Source organism: Vombatus ursinus, unplaced genomic scaffold (assembly GCF_900497805.2).
Source record: "Vombatus ursinus unplaced genomic scaffold, bare-nosed wombat genome assembly UNPS02010822.1, whole genome shotgun sequence".
NCBI lineage: Eukaryota > Metazoa > Chordata > Mammalia > Diprotodontia > Vombatidae > Vombatus > Vombatus ursinus.
This window is the reverse complement of record NW_020950600.1, coordinates 135864-146107: the sequence shown is the minus strand read 5'-3', so window position 1 is coordinate 146107 and position 10244 is coordinate 135864. Positions and strand designations below refer to the sequence as shown.

At 43.0% G+C, this 10244-nt stretch overlaps 1 protein-coding gene across 3 annotated transcripts in view; it reads left to right on the top strand.

Moving 5' to 3' along the window:
• Positions 1-8711, top strand: part of LOC114038302 (putative inactive cytochrome P450 2G1) — a 21980-nt gene extending 13269 nt beyond the window's left edge. For 2 of the 3 annotated variants that reach the window (XM_027855576.1, XM_027855575.1), the window contains 3 exons: positions 7097-7284; positions 7416-7557; positions 8403-8710. In XM_027855576.1, the coding sequence (XP_027711377.1) occupies positions 7097-7284; positions 7416-7557; positions 8403-8584 (512 nt within the window). In that variant the 3' untranslated portion in view covers positions 8585-8710. Of the gene's footprint in view, positions 1-7096; positions 7285-7415; positions 7558-8402 lie in introns of all 3 variants that reach the window. The other variant, XM_027855574.1, reaches the window with a different exon arrangement.
• Positions 8712-10244: the final 1533 nt, after the last annotated feature.

The window sequence follows — 10244 nt, the reverse complement described above, 5'->3', positions numbered from 1 at the left end:
CAGTCCCAAGCAGTTCTGATGATTGCTGCTTTATAATACAATTTAAGCAATTACAAAGTTCTTAAGAGAGACCCTAAGAGTATCCTTGTATCTCTTCTTCTGAACACCATGTGAACACTTGCCCTGTGTGAGTTCTCCATAAAATAGTCTTCTTGGCAAGCATACATTTGGCATTCAAACAATGTGGCTAGCCCTTTGGAGTTGTGCTGTCTGCAGTAGAGTTTGAATGCTTGGTAGTTTAGTTGGAGAAAGGACCTCAGCGTCTGGGACCTTATCCTGCCAGGTGATCTTCAGAATCTTCCTAAGACAATTCAAATGGAAGCGATTCAGTTTCCTGGAATGGCACTAGTATACTGGCCAGGTTTCACAGGCATACAACAATGAGGTCAGCACAATGGCCCTGCAGACCTTTAGTTTGGTAGTCAGTCTAATACCTCTTCTCTCCCACACTTTCCTTCGGAGCCTCCCAAACACTGAGCTAGCTCTGATAATGCATGCCTCAACCTTGTCATCAATGTGTACATCCCTGGAAAGTACACTGCCAAGGAAAGCTTACATCCACAGCATTCAAAACTTCTCCATTTGCTGTAACCAATGGTTCCACATATGGATGGTGTGGTGCTGGCTGATGGAGAACCTGTGTTTTCTTGGTGTTAATTGTTAGGCCAAGATTAGTGCGAGCAGCAGAGAATCCATCCCTATTTTGTTGCATCTCAGCTTCAGAGGCTGCACTGAGTGCACAGTCATCGGCAAACAGAAAACCATGCATCAACACTCCCTCCACTTTAGCCTTGGCTTGTAGCCTTTTCAAGTTGAAGAAGTTACCATCAGGGCAGCAGCTGACCTTGATGCTGCGTTCATCCTCATTGAAAGTGAATGATGACACGGCTGAAAACATCATGCTAAAAAGCATGGGAGCAAGCACACAGCCTTGTTTCACTCCATTGGTGCCTGGGAAAGCACGAGAGCACCGTCCATCTTCCAGAACCCAGGCAAGCACACCGTCATGAGATTGACGTACAATGCTGATGAACTTCTCGGGCAACCAACTTTTGACATAATTTTCCATCAGCCCTTGTGACTGACAGTATCAAAGACCTTGGTCAGATCTGCAAATGTTGTGTCCAGACCTCTATTCTGCTCCCGGCATTTCTCCTGGAGTTGTCAGGCAGCAAACACCATATCAACCGTTCCTTGGCCCTTTCTGAAGCTTCACTGGCTCTCAGGTAGATGACCATATCCCAGGTGAAAAATCAGCCTATTAAGGAAGACTCTGGCAAGAATCTTGCCTGCAATGACTAAGAGAAAGACCCCTCTGTGATCGTTGCAGGACAATCTATTTCCTTTACCTCTATGTAGATGGACAATGAAGGCGTCCTTGAACTCCTGGGGGATAACCTCCTCTTGCCATATAACCAGGAAACTTTCAGTCAGCTTTTGTATGAGCAACGGAACCCCCATCTTGTAAATCTCTGCTGGAATAGAATCATCCCCAGGGGTTTTGCCGCATGAAAGGAGGCTAATGGCCTTCAAAATCTCTTCTTCAGTCAGACCTTCAGCTGGGGAGGGATTGGCTTCAACCTGAGGTGGATGGTCAATGGCTTCAGCATTGATTGATGACAGTCTGTTGAGAACACTATGGAAGTGTTCAGCCCATCTCTTCAGGATCACATCCTTATCACTAATCAATGTAGCTCCATCAGCATTGAGTAGTTGAGATGCACCATAGGTCTTTGGCCCATAAATAACCTTCAGTGCATCATGAAAACATTTTGGATTGCTACTATCAGCATAAAAGTGAATTTCATCTGTTTTCTTTTTTTTTTCTTTTTGGTGAGGAGATCAGGTTAAATGACTTGCCCAGGGTCACACAGCTAGTCAGTGTAAAGCGTCTCATCTGTCTTCCTACTGAGCCAAGAATCCTGCATCTCTCTAAGCTTCACTTGTACTTTACTTTTGATAGAATTAAATGCTGCCTTCTTAGAGATGGATGAACTATGCCGCTGGTAAACCCCGTGGAATTCTCATTTTTCATGTAGCAGCTTCTGAATTTCCCCATCATTTTTGTCAAATCAATCTTGATGTTTGCGAGTGCTCTGACCCAGATGGGCAAATGCAGTGCTGTATGCCAGATCTCTGAAAGCTGCCTACTCCTTTTCTGCTCCACCGTTGCCAAATGTGTGCTGGCTCAGCTTTCCCTCCAAGGCAGCAATAAACTGTTTTCTCTCTGTTGACATTAATTCTTCTGCTAGCCTTGGGGACACCACTTTTGTTGAATGTGACTATTTAGCCTGGAGAGGATAAGTCTATGATCACTCTAGCATTCTACACCACATATTGCCTTCATCACTCTCACATCCTGTCTGTCTCTTCACCTTACAATGATATGGTCTATTAAATGACAATGTTTGCTGCGAGGGTGAATCCACAAAGTTTTATTACATTTAGGTAAATGGAAGACAGTGTTGATGATGAGAAGGTCATGAGATGCACAAGTCTTCAGTAGTAAGTGACCATTGCTGTTGCTGTTTCCAACTCCATTCCTCCCTAGGACTCCCTGCCATGTCTGGTAGTCTGAGCCTACTCTAGCATTAAATCTCCCAGAATTACAAGCTCGTCCTCTTTTGGCACATTGGTGATAAGGATCTCCAGGGTCTTTACAGGGGTCTTTATAAAATTTTTCTTTGACTTCATCAGGGTTTGTAGCAGTGGGAGCATAGGCACTGATGATGGTGGTGTGGCATTTTCCTGCAAGTGGTAATTGCATCGTCATGCGTCTGTCATTCACTCCTTTTGGTAGGCATACAAGCTTGTTGACTAGACTAGTTTTGATTGCAAAACCTACTCCAGCTTCACAGTGCTCCCTTCACTGTGGCCATTCCAGAAGAACACATATCCATCTCTGATTTTGGTGAGCTGGCCGTCATTTGCCAGCCTCGCGTCACTCAGGGCTGCTATTTGGATGAGATATCTCTTGCAACAAGAGCTGTTGGTCTTTTCAGGTCTTCCGGATTTTGTGTTGTCTATAAGTGTGCACATCCATGTAGTGATGGTGAGTAGAATCATCTTTGCAGAAGTTTTTGTACATTTTTTTTTGTGTGTTTCGACTGCAGGGTGGAATTACAGCCTACTACGGTAAGCAGGCCAGGGTTGGGTAAACAGAAAAATTTTAGGGCACCTTTCTTTTCTTTTCTTTTTATTTTTTATAAATTTATTTTTAGTTTTCAACCATCACTTCCATAAACTTTTAAGTTTTAAATTTTTCTCCCCCTTCCTCGCCACCTCCCTCCCCAAGACAGCATGCAATCTGATGTAGGTTCTACTTATGCATTCCTATTAAACATATTTTCACATTAGTCATGTTGTAAGGAAGAATTAGAATCAATAGGAGGAACCACAAGAAAGAGGAAACAAAACAAAACAGAAGAAAAAAAAGAGCAAGTAGTATGCTTCAATCTGCATTCAAACTCCATAGTTCTTTCTCTGGATGTGGATAGCATTTTCCATCATAAGGCCTTTGGAGATGTCTTAGATCGTTGCATTGCTGAGAAGGGCTAAGTCTATCAGAGTTAGTCATCACACAACGTGGCTGTTGCTGTGTACAGCGTTCTCCTGGTTCTGCTCACTTCACTCAGCATCAGTCCATACAAGTCTTTCCAGGTTTTTCTGAAGTCCGCCTGCTCATCATTTCTTTTTTTTTTTCTTTTTGGTGAGGCAATTGGGATTAAGTGACTTGCCCAGGGTCACATAGCTAGTAAGCGTTATGTGTCTGAGACCATATTTGAACTCAGGCCCTCCTAACTCCAAGATCAGAGCTCTATCCACTGTGCCACCTAGCTGCCCCCTCATCATCTCTTATAACACAATAGTATTCCATCACATTCATATACCACAACTTGCTCAGCCATTTCCCCAACTGATGGGCGTCCCCTCAATTTCCAATTCTTGGCCACCACAAAAAGAGCTGCTATAAATATTTTTGTACATGTGGGTCATTTTCCCATTTGTAGGATCTCTTTGGGATACAGCCCTAGAGTGGTATTGTTGGGTCAAAGGGTATGCACATTTTTATAGCCCTTTGGGCATAGCTCCAAATTGCCCTCCAGAATGGTGCCATCAGTTCACAATAGTGCATTAGTGTTAGGGCACCTTTTCTAGTCCCTTCTTCACACCAGGAGGTGAGCAATGCGATCCTTAAAAGGCTGCTCAGACATTCAGGGCGTTGCTGAATTCCACTGCTGCTTCCAGTCAGAAGACCACCAAGTGGCTTAGGGCACTGTGTACACGGTTGTGACTACAGTTGTGTATCTGCACCTGCTGCTTCGACGGAATCTCCCGACCTCTCAGACGCACGGTGTTGCTTCCAAAGTTAGACAACATTCGTTAGCAGGGGCTGCAATAGAGCTTCCCCATGTTATACTGAGCCTCTGCACTGGTCACTTCTGGGAAAAAGCTCAGTGCTGATGAACTGGAGGCTTTTGGGACGATGGAACAGTCCTATTACTGGATGCTGAGCAGGACTGACTTGGTGGTTCTTAAAAATAAAGAGTGATGTAGCTCTCCCATCCCTCCTCTTCCCATCTGGAAATTCTGCCAGGACTCTTCTAAACTCTCCTTTGGGGGAGGGGAGGGGTCAATCTTCTCTCCAAAGTGTCAGCAAGAGCAGAGGCTTGGCCAGGCTGGGGGAGCTTAGGCCATGGAGCACCTGGTTGCCTCTGCTGCTGCTGTGGGATTCCTTCCCAAAGCAAAAATGACTAAATGTTGATTCTGGGATGAATGTTGTCTAACTTTGGGGGCAACACTGTGAGTCTGAGAGGTTGGGAGATTCTGGGTCCTTTTGTCAAAGCTGCTTAGCAGAAGACACAAACCTGGAGAGAATTATTTAAATAGTAGACAGTTGAGATGAAATGTAAAATGCTTGCTCAGCAGTTCCACATCATGTCTTGATGATAACTGTCACCCCCTAGGAGAATATAAAAGTAGCTATATAAAAATAGTTGCTGTGTGCCATTTTAAGTCTTTGTTAATGTGTGTTTATGAGAGTCTTTTGTGTTTAACCTTTCTTCTGTGTGAAGGAAATAAAATCGCTGCTCTATACCTGATTTATAAAGTACTTTGACTACCTTTCCACTCCTCTTTTGTGAAGATCTCGCACATGAGACAAAACCTAAGCTTTAAGTCGTTTCCCTTGGAGCAGTGGAATGATGCATGGGGTGAAGAGTAGGAGACCAAAGAGCTTGACTCCCCTCCCCGACTTTTTTTTTTGGTGAGGCAATCAGGATTAAATGACTTGCCCAGGGTAACACAGCTAATGAGTATCATGTGTCTGAGGCTGGATTTGAACTCAGGTCCTCCTGACTCTAGGTCCAAAGCTCTATCCACTGTGCCACCTAGCTGCCCTTTGTGACCTCCTTTTCTTTAGGTGGTCAGGCTCCCCCAGGACAGTTAGGCAACACTGGAGTCAGGAGGACCTGAGTTCAAATTCAGCCTCAGACACTCACTAGCTGTGTGACCCTGGTTAAATCACTTAACTCTGCTTCAGTTCCTCATTTTGTAAAGCGAGCTGGAGAAGGAAATGGCAAATCACTTGAGTGTCTTTGCCAAGAAAACCCCAGATGGGGTTAAGACTGAAATGACTCAACGACAACAGGGTCCCCTAGGACTGAACTTCCTCACCACTCATGCTTGGGTCCGGAGCTGAGAGGGAACCCTTAATGGAGAGGGGGAGGATTTAGTACCTGAGCTCCCTCAGTCCGGCAACAGTTACTGTTAGATTGGAATCTTGACAGGCCGGGGTGTGTTATGGCCTCTATCTGGCTAGGGGATGGCTGGAGGGGGCTGCCCTGCCCTAAATTGGAATGTGAAGGGAGCCCTTCCATGTCCTTGTACTTTGGTATGCTTTGCACTAGGCCTTCTCTGGAGTTTGGGGGTGATGGTGGCAGGACCTTTGGGTCCAGACCTGTATCCTCTCCGGAGACAAATGAAAGGCATCTCAAAGCCAGGGAGGTTTGCTGCCAGTTACCTTTGCATGTAAAAGTCAGGAATTTAGGACAGAGGGTTTGAAGTAAGGAGTCTTGGAGGTGGGGGATGAGGGGATACGAGGTGCCTCAGAACCATGCAAACTTTTGTGGTTCATTGGAATGCAGACCCCCGAAATGGTTTCAGAGGAAATATAGATCGACAGTTAGGGACTGATTGGAGTTAAAGGAATTTTTCTTTTTTCTTTTTTTAAAATAATTCATTTTTAGTTTTTAACATTCAGTTCCACAAGATTTTGAGTTAAAAATTTTTGTCCCCTCCCTCTCCTCCTCCCTCCCCAAGACAGCGTGCAATCTGATATAGGCTCTACTTATACATTCCTATTAAACATATTTTCACATTAGTCATGATGTAAAGAACAATTAGAACTAATCAGAGGAACCATGAGAATGAAGCAATAAAACAAAACAACAAAGGAAAAGGAGAGCAAATAGTATGCTTCCATCTGCATTCAGACTCCACAGTTCTTTCTTTGGCTATGGATAGCACGTTCCATTGTGAGTCTTTTGGAGTTGTCTTAGATCCTTGCATTGCTGAGAAGGGCTAAGTCTATCAAAGTCAGTCATCACACAGTGTGGCTGTTACTGAGTACAGTGTTCTCCTGGTTCTGCTCATTTCACTCAGCCTCAGTTCATATAGGTCTTTCCAGGTTTTTCTGAGAGAATCTTGCTCATTCATCATTTCTTAGAGCACAATAGTATTCCATTACATTCATATACCACAACTTGTTCAGCCATTCCCCAAATGATGGGCATCCCCTCAATTTCCAGTTCTTTGCCACCACAGAAAGAGCTGCTATAAATATTTTTGTGCATATGGGTCCTTTTCCCATTTGTATGATCTTTTTGAGATACAGCCCTAGAAGTGCTATTGCTGGGTCAAAGGGTATGCACAATTTTATAGCTGTTTGGGCATAGTTTCGAATTGCTCTCCAGAATGGTTGGATCAGTTCACAACTCCACCAGCAATGCATTAGTGTTCCATTTTTCCCACATCTCCTGATATGAGACTCCCTTAAGCCTGAGTTTTAGATTCTCATGATTTCTGACCATTCTAGCCAATGTCCAAGAGGAGATTGATCAAGTCATTGGGCGACACAGACTCCCCAAGGTAGAGGACCGGATGCAGATGCCATACACTGATGCAGTCATCCATGAGATCCAGAGGGTTACAGACATTGTGCCCATGGGTGTCCCTCACACAGTCACACGAGACACCCACTTCCGAGGTTACATCCTGCCAAAGGTAAGGGGCTTTTCCTGGTGTGTGTCCCCCACTCAATCTTTTTCTCTGCTTTCCTGCTCCCTACCCCAACTCCAGCCCCTCTATCCTAGAGTTGGCTCTGCTCATTACACTTATACCCACCTTCCCTCCAGGGCACTGATATCTTCCCTCTCATTGGCTCTGCTCTTCGAGATCCTAAGTATTTCTCAAAACCTGAAATCTTCGAACCAAAGCATTTTCTCGATGAGCAGGGATGCTTCAAGAAGAATGAAGCCTTCGTGCCATTTGCTTCTGGTGGGTTCTTAGAAATCTCCCCTTTCTTTCCATTCTTCCTGCTCAGAGACATTGCAGGGTCTGGGATTAGAGCATGGGCTATAAGGCTGGGGCATAACCATAGACCTTAGAATCTTAGAAGAGAATCACAAGACCATAATCTTAGAGTTTAAGAGTCCAACAGCCTTATTCTACAGATGAGGAAACTGAGGCCCAGAGAGGGGAAGAGACTTGGCCAAGCTCATACAAGAAATAAGGACCATAGAGGCAATTTGAACTCAGGGCCATTGATACTTTCCACTGTCTCATTGAACAACAGAATTTTAGGATTGTAGGAAAATACAATATTAAGTGATTAGACTCTTAGAATCTTGGTGTCTTATATCTCTAAGATAGTTGGAATCAGGGATGTGCTGAGTATTAAGTATTGAGTTAAGTATTTAACAACTAGCTTTCTGAAAAAATAAATGCATCCATGACACACTTTAAAGTTTAATCTGAATCATTAACATTTTCTCCATCACTTTCTTAAGTCTACAACTTAAATCAACAAAACAATAAATCAAGCCCTGATTTGTGGTGTTTGCCAATTTCTAAGGTGTAAATGCTTAACAGGGAGAATTTGATCATAGGCTCCTTGGAGCCAGTAAGTACTGGCTATGGCACACTCCTGCTTTTGGACCTTCAGACAAGTACAATCTTAGAATCTTAGAGCTGCCTCCCCAATCCCTTTGAGATTAGCCTATACATGTAATTTGTTTGATGACTATGATTTGGATTATTTGTTTGTAAGTGTTTCAATGATCCATGTTCCATGTTTCTTTTTCTCCATTGCTGGTTCTGTGGATAATGGTGGCTCTACCTAGGGAAACGTGTATGTCTCGGGGAGGCCATGGCCAGGATGGAACTCTTCCTCTACTTCACAACCATACTGCAGAGCTTCTCCCTCCAATCTCTGGTTCCTGCCAGTGAGATTGACATCACCCCCAAGATCTCCGGCTTTGGCAACATCCCTCCCACCTATAAACTTTGCATTGTGGCCCATTGATGGGCTTCTTGGGGCAAGGTCCAGCAACTACCTGCTGCCTGCTCATCCTGCTCACCCACCATCCCTACCTTCTGTGGCCTCTCCCAATAAAATTTTTTTGATGCCCCATAACTGCTAGTGTCTTTTCCTCTAAGCCTATCTTCCATCTACTCCATATTTATTTTGTGTGTGCTGATTTATATATATTGTCACCCCAATAGAATGTAAGCTTCTTGAGGACAGGTCCTGTTTTTGCGTTTTCTTTGTTTCCCCAGACCTTACCACAGTGCATGGCCAACAGAAAGCACTCAACGTATGCCTGTTGATTGTTGGCATAGGAGGCTGGAGAGGCAAACAACTGCTTTTCTCTAGAGCCAAGATTCTCAACCTGGGATCCACCAATAGATTACAGAGAGTCCATGAACTGGGAATGTTTAAAGCTGTATTTCAATATAATTAATTTCCTTTGTAATTCTCTATATTATATTTTATGCATTTAAGAATATGATTCTGAAGAAGGGGCATAGGCTACACAAGACTGACTGTCCAAGGGTTCATAACACAAGATAGGTAAAGAACACTTGTTCTAGAGAATCAAGCAGGAAAGAGGAAAGTATTTTCATTTTCTTGATTTCTTTTGAAGACTGGCACCATATTCCCCTCCCTTCAGTCTTTCAGCACTAGTCTAGACATTTGAGATCTTTCAAAGATTTAGGTAGAAGTTCATCAATCACATCCATCTGTCCTTTCACTATCCAAGGGTGCATGTATGTGACTCATCTGGGCCTAGTGACCTGAACTTATTCAGGGCAGCCAAGCAATCTTGTACCATCTCTTTATTTACTCACAGCTTTTCTGTTAGTCATTTTTATTCTATCCTCCCTGGCCCAATGGCCGTTCTTTTTCGCAAATAAAACAAAGCAAGCCAGAACTATATAACTCCACCTTCACTCTTGCATCCATTGTAATAATTTTAACAACACCTATCAGCAGACCAATCCCTCCCTTGGTCCTTCCCCTTTTCCTCAATATATCTATTTTTTGTGTGAAAATTTTCGTTATTTTTTCCAACTCCGTGTATAACCATTTTTAACTTTTTTTTTTAAATTTGGTGTTCCAAATTCTCTTTCTCTCTCTTTCTTTTCTACCTTCCTTGAGAAGGCAAACAATTAGATAAATATTATACATGTGCAATCATGAAAACCATGTGCAATCATGAAAACACTTCTGTATTAGCCAGATTGTGAAAGAAAATGCAGACTGAAAAACAAAACCAAGGAAAATAGAGAAAATTTTAAAAAAAGTATGCTTTGATCTACAGTCAGACTCCATCAGTTCTTTCTCTGGATGTGTGTAGCATTTTTTCATCATAAGTGCTTTAGAATTGTCTTGGATCATTGTATTGCTGAGAATAGCTAAGTCATTTATGATCCATCATTGTACAATGTTGCTGTTGCTGTACACAATTATCTCCTGGCTCTGTTCATTTCACTTTACATCAGTTCATGTACATCTTTCTAGGTTTTTCTGAAAGCATACTGCTCATCATTTCTTTAAAAAAATTTTTTTTGCTCATCATTTCTTATAGCACAATAGTATTCCATAACAGTCATATTTAGTATTCAGTCATTCCTCAGTCGATGAGCATCCCCTCAATTTCCAGTTCTTTGCCATCACAAAA